We start from the raw sequence: 18,634 nt of genomic DNA, 5'->3' as shown, positions 1-18,634 counted from the left end.
GTTGGCACCTTGATCTTGGACCTCCAGCCTCCAGAACTGTGAGAAATAAATTTCGGTTATTTTTAAGCCACTCAGACTATGGTATTTAGTTATAGTATCCCAGACTCACTAAGACAGGTGATGTTTAACCTTATATATATTTCTCCTCTTTTTTTTTTTTTTTGGCCACCCAGCTCGGCTTGTGGAATCTTAGTTCCCCAACTAGGGATCGAACCCGTGCCCCCTCTGGTGGAAGCACAGAGCTCTAACCACTGGACCACCAGAGAATTCCTTATTTCTCCTCTTTTCACTCATCTACTTTTTCCTTCCTGCCCCCTTTCCCCCTCCCTGCCTCCCTCCCTCATTCTTTTCCTTCCTTCCTTCCACCTTTCCTTCCTTCCTTCCCTCCCTCCCCCCTTCCTTCTTTCCTATCTTGTAATTCTTCCATCTTAGTAGAATCCCCTTCCTGTCCTTGACCTCTTTCCCAAGTCAAGCTTTCTTGAAATGGATTCCTTTCTTCCTGAGGACCCCTCTCTTAGCCTCGTCCCCCGGGATGGCCCAGGGTTCCCTGAGTGTGGATGTGTGGTTCCTGCGCCTCTCTGGAACCTTGCTTCACAGTTCTCCCAGTATCCAAATCCACTCTATTTGCTCTGCAGTTGTCTTCCTTGGAGTTCCTCCAAAAGCAGGACCTGAGACAAGGGTTCTGGTGCAGGAGGTAGATTTGGGAGGTGACCTGGGGAGGCAAGAGTGGAGAGCGGGGAGAGTGAGACGCGGAAGGAGGAAAAGCCACCGAGAGTGCTTTAGTGATGTGGTGACTGGTGTGGGCACCTGGGACTCCATCTGGGTAGAAGGCACCTCAGAACTGCCTCTGTGGAGGGTGGGAGGCTGGCCCCCACCTCCACGGGTTGGGACTTGCTTCTCCGGGGTCTTCACTCTCCCTCACTTTTGGGCTGACCCGTGTGGGCTGAGAGTGCTCCCTAAGGCTTCAACGTGGAGTGATGCGGGAGTGTTGGGTAGGGCTCAGCTGCACTGAACTCAGAGGTGGGCCGAGGGCATCAAACACGTCTGCGACATCAATCCTTTTGCTTCTCTGACTCATTAAGGCTATTAACGACAACATAATTTATCGAGTGCTTTTTATGTATCAGTCACTGGTTTATAGCTTCCCAACCATTTCACCACCTAATCTTCTAAAAACACCTATGCGGACAGTGCTATTATACTCTCATTGTACAGATAATTAACTGAGGCTAAGAGAGGTTAAGTTGCTTAACCTTAGCCTTAACCTTAACGGTTAAGCACCCCACTGGTGAACTTAACCCAGGTGGATTTGTGTGGTCAGGCATCACCAGACTCAGATCCTGCTGTTAAAAGCCTGCAATACATTGCTCTAAATTCCTTTTGGAAAAATAGGGTGTAATATTTTGGTTGTGTGCTGTTGTGCAGAAAGCTGCTGGGATGGGGTCTTCAGGAACGTCCTCCTGGGCTGAACTGAGGTTTTTCTCACTAGACTCAGCCGAGGTCTTGCCTTTGGAGGTTGAACATGACCAGATGCTGCCCCAAGACTCTGGCAGTTGCTTGGCAGATGTGAGCTGTTGCCTCGGGGGAGCATGACAGAATGCCTGAGGAGGGAAAAGGGTCTGGAAGTACAGCTTGAAAAACACACCCTTCCACTCTGACCCTGGGAGTCACCTCACAGAGGAGCGAATGACGTCTCTGCCCGAGACCCTGCTACTGGGGGCTGCTTTCCCGAGCTGGCAGGTGGAGGTGGGCGGGGGCTTCTCAGGCTGTGTCTGCTCAGAAATGAGAGGGCTCAGACAGTCCCAGCCCCTGTTCCGCACCTCAGGCGGGCAGGGACTGGGGTGGATCATGGCATCAGCACCTTCCAGGTCCCTGGGGACGACTGAGAGGAAAGTGTTGTAAGAGATGGACCGTGGCCTGGACTTCGCAGAAACATGGGCCAAAAAATTCTCTCTTTTCTATTTAAGTTGGTTTGCCTTGGGTTTCTGGCCCGAAGAGGCCAGACACTTCCCCCCAAAGCTGCCAAGTGACCCACTTAGGCTGCTCTGGCCACATCTGACTGCCCCCCTTCTGCAGTCTCCCCTCTGTCAGGAGCTTGATCTCCCTGCCTGTCGCCACCCAGGAAAGAATGGGCAGCTGTCCTCTTCACTGGAGGTGAATTTGCACCCGTTTGCTCCCTGGTCCCAGATCACTGACATTTAAAGCCTGCTGCTAATTGTGATGTGACAAGAAGGAGATTCACTTAAATCTACTCTAAGCCAGACACTGCTAGGTCATTATCTCATTAAACTCTCCAGAGCCATGGGCAATTTTTTTTGGGGGGGGAAGGGGGCCCTTGAAATCACCCATGGAAGTGACTGCCTTCGATGGGCCCCTGGGTCCTCTCTGGGGCTTGTGTTGAAACTCTCAGGTCCAAACTGCACCACAGAGGTGAGTGGCTGTGCTCTGTGCCCTCGACCAGAAAAGTCCTGTCTTTTTGAGTCTGTGCACCTGGTCTGTTATTGGGTTGCATGTTTTTTGTTTGTGGTTTTGTTGTGGTTGTTCTTTTTTAGTTTTTGTTTTTTAAATAATGTGGTGCTTGGTTTTTCTCAAGGCTGACTTGTAGACTGGTGCAGAATGTGCTCTGAGCTTTAGGGGAATCCTTTAGCCTGAATAACTGGCGGCTGGCTATGGCCAAGCCGGGGCAGAGCTGACCCCAGGGATGGACAGGGGCCAGCCCGGCGGTGCCCTGTCACACACAAGCAGCTCTTCCAAAGCCCCTCCAAGACAGGCGACAGCAAACAAAGACCGAGGGGCAAAGGAAATTTATTTGGACTTTTTGGAACAAAAAAATTGTTTTTTGTTACAGAAAAGCACAATCATTTACATTTTGGAAGCTTCACACTCTGGGAATGAGCCCTAGTGCCAGGTTTTGTGAGCAAAAGGCTTAAAACATCCCAGCCTGGCTGGGTGGCTGTGATTATCAGGACTTATTTTCCAGAGCAGGTCTGACTCTGTCCATCACATGAGTCTCACTCTAGAACTTTTGACTCTTTCAATAGCAAACATCTTTGCCCCTGAAGTCCTCTTCAACATGACCCTTTCCCTCCCATCTTTCCATTCTCTGCCTTCCTTTGTAACTGGCTACTTACCCCGTCACCTTGGTGTCTCAGCACCAAAGCTTCAATAAAACAGCCTCCTCCCTCCAGGCAATTCACTTCCCTCACCTCCTGCAAAATCGGCCTTGGAACTCCTCTCTTCCAGCAAGCACTCCAGTTCTCCCTGCCCAACCCTGTTCGTATCTCCAGAGACCAGTACCTGGCTCACGGGACACTCTGGGGGGGTCAGAGGACCTGGGTTCTAGTCCTGGTCCCGCCACCTGTCTGCTGTTATGGTCTTAGGTATTTTCTTACTTTTAAATTCTCAGCTATCCCGCTTCAAAGGGATGTGGCATCACAGTAATAGATGCTGATGTGCCCTGAAAAGTAAAAAGGCTACCGAGTGCAAGCAGGATTAGCCTGTGGGTCCCGGGCACTGCCCTCCTCAGCTCATCATTTCCCACCTGCTGAGGACCACACTGTGTCTCAGCTGCTCAGTTGCCATGGTGAAACGACAGCCTTTGCATGCTGTTGAGTGGGATTTTACCATCTGGAATGCAAGGTCCCTGAGGGTAGGACTGGATTTTAATATTTATTTGGTGAGGTTCTCAGCCCATGGCACCAGTTGGGGCTGAGCACAAGCAGGTGCTCAGTCTTAAAACTGGTTGCTTAGATTCCAATTTCCTTGGACAGATCCACCTCCTGTAATGTGATGACTGCATCACAGTGACAGGATGGTGGGAAACCCAAGCTTCCTCGTTTGTTCTACCAGACATGACCTCTAGCGAAAAGGGCGCTGCTGGAGGCTGGTCCTGGGGTCCCGGGACTCACTGTCCCAGTGTTGACCCAGGTCTTGGGACCATCTGCTAAAGCCCACAGACCCCCTATAGATTTCACCCTCCCACCGGAATAAAAATCCTTCCCAAATGGATGGGAAACATGGCCTTGCTTTGGGTGAGCATGCAAAACCCAAAGAGGGACACTACCATGTTATAAAGCCAGTGTGGGATCAACCCAGACCATTCAAAGGGCCACACCAAGGACCCTTGCCCTGGGGATCACTGTCTGCAATGTGGAGTCCTCACTCCCTGATGAGCAAGACCACTCTCTAGCAGTCAGAGAAGGCCAGAGCCCACCACTGCCCCAACAATCTCCAGCTTCAGCCCCCTCACCACTCCGACCATGGGCGGCTGGCAAAACACCACAACCCTCCTGAAGGAGTCATCTCCTCTTCATGGAAACCACAAAGATGAGAAAATGACCTCACCCCACCCAGAGAGCCCATCACACAAATGTTATTCAGAAAATATATTCTGGATTCTTCCCCCTCCCACCAACACGTTCCCTACCTCCCGCTGCACACGGCTATATGTTACACTTGACAAAATTCATCTTCTTCTTTTTAAAAATAACCTGGCACTTCGAGATCCATTCAGGGCAATGCCATTGCAAACATTGTAATTTAAAGTTAGTCACAGTAGGACTTCCCTGGTGGTGCAGTGGTTAAGAATCCACCTGCCAATGCGGGGGACACGGGTTCAAGCCCTGGTCCGGGAAGATCCCACTTGCCGCGGAGCAACTAAGCCCATGCGCCACAACTACTGAGCCTGTGCTCTAGAGCCCGTGCTCCGCAACAAGAGAAGCCACCGCAATGAGAAGCCTGCGCACCGCAACGAAGAGTAGCCCTCTCTCGCCACAACTAGAGAAAGCCCGCGTGCAGCAACGAAGACCCAACGCAGACTAAAAAAATAAAAAAATAAAAAATGAAAAAAAGTCAATCACAGTAGAAACAAAGCCAGTCTCTAGAAAACTAACTTGAGGACCCTCAAGTCAGTCAAAATGGGTTTGCCTTGGTCAGGCCCATTGATGGGATTGGAAACAGCACCCCAGCAGCATCCTGAGCCCTGGCTGACCCCAAAGAGCCTGGAAAAGCTTGCGTTTTGCTTCAAATCCATCCAGAATAAAATGCATAATAAATAAATAAATGCTTCCAACTTGTGTTGCGTGGAAGTATCCAGCTGTGTGTGCCTGTAGCCTTTACGATGCTCCCCGGATTTTCAGAGGGAATCTTGCTTGATCGTCCAAAGGGTCTGAAATCACCCCAGGTCACGGTGAAGCATGCAGTGAGAGGGAGATGGAACAGGGAGGAAGAATTCCGTGAAAATCCCAGATCTAGTCCACTGTTTGCTGGATGGGCCCTCCTTCCCGGTGGGCATGGAACCATGTAGTTATATCTCTGGTTTCCTGCCTTGGAGTTTTCTGCCTTTGGAAGAAGAGCGGCTTAGAGGAGTGACAGAGAAATGACCCGCAGGCCTGCATAAAGGATGTCCACACAGGCTCTCTTCTCCTGCAGACACCTGGAAGCTCAGGTTTCTTCCCTCAGCTTTGGGAAGAGAGGCTTTCAAGGCTTCAGCACCCAGGGCTGAGGTCCAGCTGCCGCAGCATGTCCTGCAGAGACCCCTGCAGCCTGCTCAGGGCCACCACCTCCGTGGAGTAGAGAGAGGCTTCCAGGACGCCGCCCAGGTTCTCCAAGGTCTCCAGGGCTCTGGCCTGGGGCAAGGGGCAGCTCTTGGAGGAGGCCAGCAGGTGGAGAAGGTCCCGGAGGTTCTCTAGGTCATTAGATATTTGGATCACATTTCTGGAAGGCAGACTGGTGAGGATCTGTTGGTAGATCGCCAATGTCTGATCCATCTTGGACAAACTCAGGACAGGGGGGAGCCCAGGGATGAAGTCCAAACCAGTGACCCTCTGTTTGGAGGAGACGGACTGCTATGCAGGAGGAAGGGGAGAGCAAGAGCTCAGGGGGAGAGAAGTCAGCTCCGCAAAGCCCCTGGCCCTTCCCGCGAGCGTGGAGGTGCCTCCTTTCCCCCTTCCGCACCATCCTGCCTAGGCCCTTATTTCTTGTGCCCACGTGGCTTCCAAGCCTCCAAGCTGGTCTCCCGGGCTTCTGTCTTCCTGCCCTTCCCAAACCACCCTTCCAGACCAGTTTTAGCAGACTGTTTCCTCTTCCAGATACCTCTGCTATAGAACCAGCCATGACTCCCTATTTCTTACTTACTGACTTAAGTCTCTTCCCCAGGCATTGAGGTCCTCCATACATGCCCCTCCCCAACCCTTCCACCCCCAGCGGACGCCTTCCTCCCAGACAGGTTCTCCACGAAGTCTCACCCCCTTAGGGATCGAAGCCCCGTCTCACTCCTCCACTCCAATAACTCTGGTTACCAGGAGGGGCTCTCCCCCTCCCCCGCTGCCCGCAGCACTCACTTCCTGCACCACACCGGTTGGGACACTCTGGGTCTATCATGTGCAGCTTGTTGAATGACTATTTTGAAAGCAAGGAGACTTAAGCGTTTTCCCCTATGAAATGTTCAAGACACTATCTAGTTCTGAGCTGTCCCTGCTTCCGGCCATCTAACGGCTCCCTGGCTGCCCAAGGTTACTGTTAGAAATCCAGAGTGGCCAGGAGATGTGGAAGTCTCCAGATTGCTCCATGCAGGTGAACAAGTTGGTTTTTAAGGCAGGGGGCTATCAAAAGCCACGTCTGAAAACCTTTGAAGAGGGCATGCTCTGTTCTGGTTCTGCAGGGGTGTGTGTGTGTGTGTGTGTGTCACTTGCTTTATCTAGTTTAATCTTGAAATGACCTTGTGAAGACTATTAAGATAGTCTTATTATCTAGATGAGGAAACCAGGGAGTAAAGACATTGAGGAGCTTAACTAGCTTAAGATTTTACAGATAGAGAACAGAAGGGCGAGGATTCTCATGTAGCCTTCCTAATTCTAAACACCGACCTCATCTGGGAAGTGGCTGAAGGTATAGGCTTGTGGACACCAGAGGAAATACTCAGGGGACATTGAGAGCTGTTTGCAAATACGTAGAGGGTTGTATGTGAAAGAGGGCTTGCCAGGCAGGACCAGCAGTAATGAGGAGAAGCTTCGCAGGGTCAGAGTTCAGCTACCAGCCAGGAAGAATGCCTAATGATCAGAACGTTCTAGAGATGTGTTGGAGGCCCAGAGAGGGTGCTGCTGGGGCCCTGGTCACCTGCCAAGGGGACACTGGACCGTTATGCTCTGGTCCTGGGCACTAGGATTCCAGTCTGGGAGGAAGGGGAGTGAGGAGGTGGGAGGCAAGGGGAGGGCAGGAGAGCAGAGGCAGCTGTCCATGCGGTCGGGAGGCGTCCAGGCCGCCAGGCCCCTTGCGCGAGGCTGCACAGCCTCAGCCAACCTCTGAGGTCCGGTTTCCCCACGGGCCAGCCACAGGTCTACCTCGTCTCCCAGGCCCTCCCTACCGTGTGTGATATGTCATTGATCCTGGTGACAATCGTCTTGATGAGGGTTTTGGTGTCATCCTGGACTTTTCGGATGGGCACAGCTTCAATGTAGGACAGATAGGGCCAAAGCCACAGGAATCGGCACAGGGGTCCACAACGCATTTTTCTTCCCGGGTTGTGCTTCTGGGGCCTGAAAACAGAAGGAACCACACGTGGCATGTCGCTGGGATCTCAGAGAACACCCACATGTCACGTTACCAACCACATTCTCAGATGCGGATAAAAATGAGATTTGCTTTCCGCTGTGGTTATCATTTCCTCAAAGACAATTCATTGTCTAGAAATACAGTAATGAAATGCATTCCCTTGGGGAAAGGCATGGCCGCATCAAGAAAACCACGGTGAGGTGTGCTGTAGACCGCAGAGCAGGAAGACAGGGCATGAGCGAATGGACGGGCTTTTAAGGTATGGATTGAATCCAGCCATTTACTAGCTTCATGACTTCAGGCATATCCTATAACCGCTAAAAACTCCTGCCTGCATCCCCTGCAATATACCTATCTCCAGGCTTTTATGAGGATCAAATTAGATAACATGTGTGAAAGAGCTTTAAAGGTGTTGTGAAGTGTACTCTATTACTACCCTATTACTAGAGATTGTGTTACTGTCCTCTCCATTAACTCTCTCACAGCAGCCCACTGATATTTCCATGATGGCATTTATCACTGGCTTTATTACTTCCTTCCTCTCCCACTGGGAGATTGAATCCAACCGGCACTTATGGAAGGTCTGATAATACGTCAGATACAGTGCTGGGCACCAAGGATGCTACGGTGGACAACGGATGTTCTCTACTCTCAAAGTGCTTATAGTTGAATAGGAGAGATAAACAGGTAAACAGGCCATCCCAATACAGGAAGAAAGAGCTCTGCAAGAAGAACAAGATATGGTGGGAATACAAAGGGGGGCTCCCTGGAAGAGGTGTCACCTGAGCTGGGTATTGAAGGCCAAGGAGGGATCAGGAAGAGTATAAACTGGTTGCATAATGGCCAAGAAAACAGCCGGTGCAAAGGCATGAAGGCAGGAGAAAGTATATAACACGTTCACCCAGAATGTCTGAAACTTTCAGAGTCATGGAACCATGAATTCTAACATTAATAATATGCATGCAGAACCTTGATTAAGCAGCAAAGTTTTAATGAGATACATGAGGCAAAAGGTAATCAGGTTAAAGGCATGTGAGCCTGTGGCCAATGATCCATGCTAAGTACGTGTGGATGAGCCTGAAATAATGATCAAGAGTAAGTAAATGTTAGCATGAAGGTCCTGGAGATGGCAAAAAAGTTCATCTCTGCTTTTTGTGTTCTGCCTCATCTGGGTCTTGATAAAAACAGGTAACACATTTTCTGTCCATAGGTGGCAATTTAGTATAATTCATATTCTGGCAATATAATAGAAATAAGCAGTCTTGGGAATTCCCTGGTGCTTTCACTGTGGTGGCCCAGGTTCAGTCCCTGGTTGGGGAACAAATATCCAGCAGGCTGCACAGTGCAGCAAAAAAAAAAAAAAAAAAAGTCTGTTTCTATATTATAATGCTTGATCAAAGGTATTTTTAAAAATTAATTAATTTGTTTTTTGGCTGCGTTGGGTCTTCGTTGCTGTGCGCGGGCTTTCTTTTGTTGTGGAGCACGGGCTCTAGGTGCGCGGCCTTCAGTAGTTGTGGTGCACAGGCTTAGTTGCTCCACAGCATGTGGGATCTTCCCGGAGCAGGGATCGAACCCACGTCCCCTGCATTGGCAGGCAGATTCTCAACCACTGTGCCACCAGAGAAGTCCTGTTTTTTTTAATCTGAATTTTACCGAAGGGGAAAAATGAGACTCAAGCAGACGCGCTAACTTGTCCAAAGTCAAACAAGTAAGTAGCAAAGCCAGGATTCACAGCCAAAGCTGCTTCACCCAGAAAGGCTGTGTCCTTTCTACCCTACCCCACCAGTTTCTGCAAGCTTTAAGGGGAAGCGCAAATTACAAGCCACTCCAATGACCAACCAAGGGCAGCTCCTGGGACCATGGCATTTGGGAAAAAATACCCTGCTCTATTCTAGGATGAAGCTATGAGATTGTACCCCCGTATCACCTTCATGTATGAAAAATACTAAGTAATTTGGGAGGGGGCATGTCAAATGTTTTTGTGCTTGTTCTCTCTCCTAAAAAGTTAATACTGGGGTTTCCCTGGTGGCGCAGTGGTTGAGAATCTGCCTGCCAATGCAGGGGACGTGGGTTCGAGCCCTTGTCTGGGAGGATCCCACATGCCGCGGAGCAACTAGGCCCGTGAGCCACAACTACTGAGCCTGCGCGTCTGGAGCTTGTGCTCTGCAACAAGAGAGGCCGCGATAGTGAGAGGCCTGTGCACCGTGATGAAGAGTGACCCCCGCTTGCCACAACTGGAGAAAGCCCTCGCACAGAAACGAAGACCCAACACAGCCAAAAATAAATAAATTAATTAATTAAAAAAAAAAAGTTAATACTGCTTCTATTAACTCCGTATTCCCTGAGTAAACATGCCCACCAAATGTTTGAGGAATGGAGTTAAATAGTGCTAACCCCTCAGTGTGATTCCATGAAGCCCTAGCAAAGCTGGAAGCACAGTGGTTAGGCCCCAAAGCTTCATCAGTGGGCCCTGCCCTTATTAGCTGTGTGTATCTGGGCAAGATATTTCATTCCCTAAAGCATCAGTTCCCATCAGTAAAATGGAATGAATCACACCACCTGGTTCAAAGGTTAATTGGGGAGTAAGTATCAGCTTTTTTTGAATTGTGTAATTACTCAGCAGGGCTTGGGATGCTCTAGCAGCACTACCTGTAGCCAACCCTGAATCTAGCATTAGGCCCATCGCCTCACCTGGGCCATCTCAAGAGGGTGCCTGGTATTTCTAGGTCCTCCCCCTGCAGCACAAGATAGAGTGGTAAACTTTTCTAGGATTCGTGTGTTAATGACACCCTCCTTCCCAAGAGAATTTATTACCAGATTAACTCTGGTCATAGTCACCCTCACATAATGGCCAGTCTTTAATACCTGAGTGGAAAAACAGTTTTACTAGCCCCCTCTATCACCACGGATAATATGCTTCAGTGGGTGCTGAAAATAAATCATAGTTCCTTGAAACGTGGAATTGAGGAACTGCTGCTGAGTAAGTCTGACTAAGATGAGAGGCCAGGGTTAGGGGAGCTCCCTGGGGGGGCTGCAGAGAGAACTCGTAACAGGCCCATCTGAGATCAAAGTGTTGGGGAGACTCTGGCCAACAGGCACACACAACATGAAACACACATGCTCACACATGTAACACATCATATGCATACACACACATATCAACACATTAACCCTTTAAGTAAAGGCTGGTGATTGTCTCCAGTACCTATTGCCTCTTCGCAATTAGTAGAACATCCAGGTTTAGATAGAGATGTGGCCATTCAGAATAAATACTCTATTTCCCAGCTGGGGTGGCAATGCGACTAAATTCTGGCCAACTGAATATAAGAAATGCAATGTGGCAGTTCTTGTGCTGTGTGCTTTTGCCCCTCCCTTTCCCATCCCTTCCTCCATCCTGATGCCTGAATTGTGGATGTGGTAGCTGGCGTTCTGGTGCTTCTTGGGTCATGAGGACGAGGGCCTTACCGTATGAACACTGGAGTAGGGAGCTGGAGGGGGCCAGGTCACTGAGGACTGGCTGGAGGAGAGATGACATGCATGGACCACCTACCTCTGAACTTGTACTGAGTGTGTGAGAGACATAACCTCTGTCTTGGTTAAGACACTGTTATTTTGGGTCTCTGCTAAGTGCAGCCAAACTTAATGCTAATTAATTTATACACCCAGCCACAGGCAGACATCAAGCTTTTCTTGGTTCACCTGAATGTCAGTACCTGGGTGGGGCCTGGCTGTGGCCCGAGATTTTGGGTTTGGGGGGAAGGGCTGGTAAGAGCAGAGTTTGGGGACTGGGGAGGGGAGGGATAATCCAAGACAGCAACTACAGCTTCACTGAGCACAGCACCTGACACATACTAGTTACTCAGTATCTGTTTGATGGTTGACAGCTAACATGTATTGATCGCCCACTGGGGGCCAGGGACAGAGATAAAGAGACATGCAATCGCAGAAAAGTGGGATCAGGAGTGGGGACAGTCGGGGCTGAAGACTGGTGGTTTTCCCAGGAAGCCCAGGTAGCACACCACAGTATTCGGCATTGTCAACTACTTACATATATTATTTGTTAAAAATAAAAGTAAAGAACAAAACTGTGCTCTTAAACAACTGGTTTAAGAATTTACCTAATTAACTACAATGCAAGGAATAATGTTTAAAGAGATAAAATGCCTTGGATAACTGAGGGGAGGAAGTCGTGTGTAAACTTATGAGCTCTACAGCCGAGCTATGTTTCAGTTGGAGCATAGGACCTTGGGGAAATTTGCTAACCTCTTGCAGACTCAGTTTTCTTAGCTGTAAAATGGGGATGAAACAAATCATAATTCCCCTCTGCGGCTGTTACGAGATAATGTATGTAAAATGCTTGCTCTGTGCCTGGCACATGGTCAATCCCAACACATGTTAGCTGCTGTCATCAATATTTCCAGCTAGGGAATCAAGGAAGCATCTTGGAGGAGGTGGCATTTAATAAGGGCCCTGAGAATGGGGGGGAATGGGTTTGTGAAGGTGGAGGAGAGGGGCACCCCCACCAGAGGTCTCAGGAGATGGTGGCTCTCAGCTGGCACAGGTGTGATGGGGGGACAGGGAGGGGTGGGGCTGTGCCACCTTGGCTGTGCAGGGAGGCCAAGCTATTTCTGTGGAAGTGAGGAGCGCTGATCACTCCCAGGCTAATGCTTTCAGCACAGGTGACAAAAAGGACGGAGGTGGAAATTGGGAAAGGCCACCCACCCACTTCTCCACAGACCAGCTTGCCTCCGCCTTCCCCAAGAAGCTGGCCGCCTCCAGACGTGAGCTCCCTCACCTCCCCTCTTGTCCTGGGGGATGCAGCAGACGAAGTGGGGGCCTCTATGTCAAAGTGGGGGGGCCAATTCTCTAGATTCAGGCTAGAAGGTTGGCTGGCCCCAGGGCAGGCCTGCCCACAGCCTTTGGATTCCAGCAGTCAGAGGGGAGGTGGGGAGAGCTCTGGGTCACAGAGGCCTTTGCTGGTGGAGGCTGCCAGCTTTGAGTTATCCAAACTCCTCTGTCTTCTCCCGGTAGAAAGTATCAGAGGTTAGTAAGGGCACACCCTTCTCTCTTCCTTCTTCTCTTCTCCAGCCATCAGGTTTTCATACCTCTCTCTCCAGCAATCTTTGGTATGCTAGTGTGAATTAAATTCAGGTGATGTGGTATTTACTGTTAATTTTACGGAAAAAGCTTTGGACAGTCTACACCCTCTCTCTCCCTGTAGAAATCCTTCCTGTGGGCTCCCTCGCATTCTTCCCTCTCAGCCTTCCTTCCTTCCTTTCTCCCTAACTCCAAGTTGGAAGGGACTTGGGGATGGGGAAGGGACAAAGGATGAACAGAAAGAGAAGGTTGGATCCTGATCCTTCGAGTTACTCAGAATCCAGTGGAACAGATAGAAGCTTAAACAACTCATTTTAACACAATGTGGTGGAGGTTATAAGAGAAGGAACATGGAACTGGGGGATCATGGGGAAAGGGGGTGACTCTGGGGAGGTGAGGAGAGCTTTGCACTGAGACCTGAAGGACAGGAGTTCCCCAGGGGGAAGAGAGCAAGCAGGGCCTTCCAGGTCAAGGGGACAATGTGGAGTTGGGGGAAACCATGGTGGGTTTGGGAGAATTCAATACGGTAGAAGGGTAGAGTATGTGAGGCTGGAGAGCTAGAATGTCCCAGGCTTGATTCTATGTGTAGTCGGGACCTTTCGGGGAATCTGCCCTGCTCAGGACACACACACACACACACACACAAATCCTGGAGGCCATGTTTGCATGAGCAATAGTGGGCAAGAGAACCAGAATACTCTTCTCTTCCCTTTCCGTGTCCCTTCCTCCTCCAGCTCCTGATTGGGTCAATTAGCGTCTCTCCTGGTAATTTAAAGTAGTGCTCCGAGGAGTCCAGTTTGCCTCTGATGAGGACCCAGAAGATCAAGGGTAGCCATGGTTGGCATCACATGCATGGAATAGCTAAGAGAGACCAGGGTCCATCCAGCTGCTGAGAGGTGGATTATGGTCAATGCCTGGACTCTTTCTTGACCTTCTTCCTGGTTCCTGACCATGTTGGTTCTAGGCTCTCCCTGTCCTTAGCCCCCAGTGTGAGATACTCTTCCACACATACTACTCACTTGAGTAGCTTTCAACTTTCTGAATATATTTTTTTCATCCAGGAGACATATAGATACACACATGTAAGAGAAACAAGTGTCAGGAAATAAAATTCACCTTTACTATGGGGGATGCACTCTTGAGAGTCTCCATTCTGTTTTTTAAATGTTGGCTGCAATATACAGTTGAAAACACTGAGCTAACATGAGTGGTTTTCTCTTATTTGCAACCAGAAGCCTGGTTGAGAAATCACGTTAACATACTTAACTGGGAGCCAGAATGTGGGTGCGAGGGGTTATATTCTTCCCGTTCATTAGAAACTACCCTTAGATTTGATCTCATCAGGGATAACAAATAGGTTTCAATTCCCGTGTCAACTCTGATCAATTTTTAGCGGTTCCTTGGAGTGCTGAGTGGAGACGAATCTGAAGCTCCATCCAGTCTCAGAGGGAGAAGGTGCCGTGATCAATTAGTGATGTCTGCCGGGTGCAGGAGTGGTGGATATGCCACTTGTTCAGCATCTCCCAAGGGCCTGGCACAGAGCAGGTGCTCATTAAATTTTTGTTGAATGAATGAATGAAATATTTCCCATCCCTGATCTTCATTGTCTAACAAGGTTAACCTACCTCTACAACGGTTTACCTGTTCCCATTTTAAAGTCACGATCTAGAATTCACTTTTGCCCAGCAGGAATTCCTAAGAAACTTTCTTAATGAAGATGGAAAATGCTTCAGCATCCTGGTCTCCTTTTCATGGGGACTTTGGTCGGCTTCCTGCATCCCATAGATGTCCTCCAGCACCACATAGGCCCCTATTCCCTTCAGCTTCCTGAGTCCTGCTCCATCTTAACTATTGTCTCAGATGCTCCCTGCCTTGGTCCCATTCATCAGCTTGGCTCTTCCTGCTGTGCTCTGGGCCTCCTGCCCTTCTCGGAGGTCTCTGCTCTGCCCGGCTAGTCTTCCCTGTGGTTTCCCCCCCACTTCCCTGGCACCCCCAGCCTGGAGCACCCCAGAGCACAAACTCAATACGTGCACAGATGGGGATGAACTCTTCCAGGGGATGGATGATATATCGGCATTGACACCGATCGCTCCAGAGAGTTGACAAATTGAGCAGGAAAGACTGTAAAATGCACTTTGCTGAGAAGCAAGGCACATTTGTTGTCACACATGGAGTACTGCAAAGGACTCTGTGGGCCCAGTCATCAGGTGGGTTGTTTTTAAGCAGAAGCCGCCTCTCTTTCTACTTCTCTGAGACAACTGTGTGGACAAAGAAGAATTTCAAGGCTCTCGCTGGCAGGCTACAAGGGAGCTGTCACCACTGGACTCCTACTGCGGGTGGGAACAGGGCCTACTGACTGACTGATTGCAGGAGAATTTGGCTCGGTTTTCCTTTAAATTTATATGCATGTGGTTGAAGGATGCACATACCACAAGGACTCCACCTCCCTGGAGCCCTTCTCTCTCTCTGACCCCCACGTTCCCCTAGGTGGCATCGAGGCTAGAGCGGGGACAATGACCCAGGTTCTGTGAAGAGAGCTCTCCCAAGTGGCCACCTCCGTACCCTGCATGAGCCACTCAGACACAAGAGGCATCCGCCTGGGGCTGACAGGACGGAATTCATTGCAATCTCCCTGGCTCTGTCCTTGGCGATTGGAACCATTTCCTGGAATGGAGGGGGGAGGAAAATATTTCCCCCAAATACCAAGAAGAGTTATTTTGGGCATAAGATGTACAAAATAAGAGAAGGACACTCCTTTGGCCAACATGGAAACGTTCCCCTCAGCCCAATGTCCTCAACTGCTTGAAAAGAAAAGAACCGAATCACACCCACTGTTTTTCTCTTGCCTTTTCCCCCTGCCTACACGAGAGAAAGGATCAGCAAGGCCTTTCCGCTCAGGAGGGCGTTAGAGTGGGAATGACTATGATTCTGCTCACCGTCCTGGTGGGAAAGAGACTGGATACCCTCTGTCCCACCAGTGTCAGCTGACCACTGCCCGCCTCAGAGCTCTACAGAGCAAACACCAGAGAGCGGACAGAGGTCAGTGCGGGGAGTCATCCAGCTCATGCTCCTGGGGTGGTGTCTTCAAGTCCCTGCCCTCTGCCCCGCCTCCCCTGCAGACTACCTTCTCATCCTCTCCAAAGCTGCTAGTCTCAAATGACAACCAGCGGACTTCCCTGGCGGTCCAGTGGTTAAGACTCTGTGCTTCCACTGCAGGGGGGCTCGGGTTCCATCCCTGATTGGGGAACTAAGATCCCACATGCTGCACAATGCAGCCCCCAGAAAACACAAACAAACCAAAAAACCCTCAAATGACAACCAGGCCACCATGTCACTCGATTGATTGAACTGTGTTTAAGAATTCACTTTTCCGGGCTTCCCTGGTGGCGCAGTGGTTGAGAGTCCGCCTGCCGATGCAGCGGATACGGGTTTGTGCCCCAGTCCGGGAAGATCCCACATGCTGTGGAGTGGCTGGGCCCGTGAGCCATGGCCGCTGAGCCTGCGCGTCCGGAGCCTGTGCTCCGCAACGGGAGAGGCCACAACAGTGAGAGGCCCGTGTACAGCAAAAAAAAAAAAAAAAAAAGAATTCACTTTTCCCAAGTGCCACACCTTTAAGCTATAGAAACTGGAGTGTAAAGGCAAACCCATCCACAATGAAATCTAAAGCAGCTAGGAGGGAAGGCAGGCTATGAGCGAGGCTGGTAGGTCTCATCTGCCAATAGTGTGTCTTTATCAGTTTTGGCTAGAGAGTTGTTAACAGTGAGAAAAGTGTAACAGGCCTTTCCCATGACTTGCTGTTCTGTTGCCCCAGAGAAACCCTATTTTATCCATAATGTAGAAGGCAATTCGCACAGCTTTGAGGCCAGATATGGTGAGACCCAGCATAATTTCTTTGGGAGATTTGGGTTCTTCCTGACAGTTTTTCTGCCCACCTCTACTACCTCGTCCCTTCCTAGGTCCTGGGCTTCATACAGCCCCTCGCATTCAAAAGTCAGAAACCCTGCTGGAAAATGATGCCTGAAATCTCACCTGCAGAGCAAGGCTTCTCCTCGGAAACTCAAAACCCTCCTAACTCGCACTCCTCAGAAACTCAACGCACGCCCCCTGCACATGGCGGCGGGGTACTCTGATCTTTGGGGGTGTGCTCAAGGCCATTTGCAAAGCATCTCAGCGACAGGGCTGGCGGTTCTGGCAGTCTCCTGGGGCCCTGGCTGGCTCTATGAGCTCAGATTCCCGCCCCGAGGGCACAGGCACAGCCCAGCCCCAAATCCAACGCTCCCGGCTCCCAGCCGCCTCCCTTCCGGTCAGAACTCTGGTGCAAAGTTACCACAATCCAGAACCAAGCCGTCCGCTCTGCCCTTCGCCCGCCTCAGTTTCCCCAGGATGGGGTGGCCTGTCAAGAAAGACCGGCGGAGAAGGAGAAAGGAGAGCGCCGGCTCTTACCTCGCAGCTGCTGGCGCCGCGATTCCTCGATTCCTCTGAGGCTCCATGCCTGCCCGCCCCTCTTATAGACGCCCGAGCGCAACTTGCGCAACGGCCCGGCAGGCTCCGCCGCACCCCGAGCGCCAGCACCCGCCCTGCCCGGCGGCGGGGCAGCGTCGGGCCGGGCGGCAGCGGGGCAAGGCCTCGAGGGAGGGACTCCGCTGCGCCAGGAGCCCTGCGTGCACCCTCGGGTACCGCCTGAAAAGTTGGGGGCGGCTGGCAGGAGTGAGAAATCCTCGAGGTGGCGCCAGCATCGGCCTTGCGGGCCTAGGGGAGCGGGCACCAGGGACAGGGCGGCGGTGAGGGGTTCTTCTGAGCCGGCTGGGGGCTCGGACGGCGCCCTTGCTGGTCGGTGGTGCGCGGCGGCGCGGCCCAGCAGCCAGCTCCGCTGGGCGGCGGCACCCGAGGGCCCTGGGCGCCTGGGAAGCCTCGGGTTAGCGAGAGCGACCCGCCGTGCGCCCGGCCTGGGAAAACACACCTGCAGTGATGATGGTGTGGAGGGAATAAGGAAAGCCAGGCTCACACGGTCTGGAGGCACCAGTCATGCTGCATTGGAGACTTCCTAACGGGAGCATGCTCCCCGAAGTCTCCTGTGCTCCGCCAGGACGGCAAGGTTCACCGCTGTACCCCCGGTTGATAGCCTAGTGCATTGCACGTTTTGGTGGCAGTATAATTAGAATTCATGGTCAATGCTAACAATCTGTGACTTCCACAAATATGTAGCTCAATTTCCTTCCTCCCTCCCTCCCTTCCTTCCTTCCTTCCAAAAATATTAAGAGCAAAACAACCAGGCTCAAACAAAGCAATCATAAAAGACATTTTTTAGGTATTGGGGGAAATTGAAACGCAGACTAGCTCATGAGGTGAAAGAATTACTCTTGTGTGATAATGATCTTGTGATAAAGGTAGAAATGCTTCCTTATTTTTCAGAGATGTATACTGAAGTATTTAAGGGTGAAACGTCATGAGGTTTGTAATTTGCTTTAAAATATTTTAGCCAAAAAATTTAATGAAACAAATATCGAAGAATAATATTTGTTAGACCTAAGTTTGCGATTTTCATTTAAAAATATATCTTAGAGGGGCTTCCCTGGTGGCGCAGTGGTTGAGAGTCCACTTGCCGATGCAGGGAACACAGGTTCGTGCCCCGGTCCGGGAAGATCCCACATGCCGCGGAGCCGCTGGGCCCGTGAGCCATGGCCGCTGAGCCTGCGCGTCCGGAGCCTGTGCTCCGCAACGGGAGAGGCCACAACAGTGAGAGGCCCGTGTACTGCAAAAAAAAGAAAAAAAAAAAAAAAGTACATACAATGGAATTACATTTTGAAGAAAATCTTTCACATCCCACGGAAATGGTGTTTTATGTTGTTTTTCATATATAAACTGTAACACCCACTACAATCAAGTTTTTCTTGTCCCCAACATCTTTGTAACTTGGTTCTAAGTAGAGACTTAGCTTATAGGCAGGGTCTCAGCAGCCTCAGGTTACTTGTCCCAGCATCACCTT

The 18,634-nt window shown here is 50.5% G+C and overlaps 1 protein-coding gene across 1 annotated transcript; it reads right to left on the bottom strand.

Moving 5' to 3' along the window:
• Positions 1 to 2,341: 2,341 nt before the first annotated feature.
• On the bottom strand, positions 2,342 to 17,167 carry LEP (leptin). The gene is made up of 3 exons (XM_081244183.1): positions 17,092 to 17,167; positions 7,364 to 7,535; positions 2,342 to 5,846 (listed from the first exon to the last, which is right to left on the bottom strand). Exons 1-3 carry the CDS (start codon positions 17,136 to 17,138, stop codon positions 5,487 to 5,489), a joined length of 579 nt encoding a protein of 192 aa, XP_081100309.1. The 5' UTR covers positions 17,139 to 17,167; the 3' UTR covers positions 2,342 to 5,486.
• Positions 17,168 to 18,634: the final 1,467 nt, after the last annotated feature.

Source organism: Mesoplodon bidens (assembly GCF_964165515.1).
Source record: "Mesoplodon bidens genome assembly, chromosome: 9".
Taxonomy (NCBI): domain Eukaryota; kingdom Metazoa; phylum Chordata; class Mammalia; order Artiodactyla; family Ziphiidae; genus Mesoplodon; species Mesoplodon bidens.
Note: the sequence above shows the minus strand (reverse complement) of the source record. Positions and strands in the feature narration are given on the sequence as shown.

Bases quoted from the DNA above. Each gene is read 5' to 3' on its own strand.
- LEP (XM_081244183.1), bottom strand. From the start codon at position 17,138: ATGGAGCCTCAGAGGAATCGAGGAATCGCGGCGCCAGCAGCTGCGAG. The intron at 7,536-17,091 runs GTAAGAGCCGGC...TTCTGTTTTCAG, and splicing joins GCGGCGCCAGCAGCTGCGAG to GCCCCAGAAGCACAACCCGG. The intron at 5,847-7,363 runs GTAGGGAGGGCC...CCTCCTGCATAG, and splicing joins TCAATGACATATCACACACG to CAGTCCGTCTCCTCCAAACA.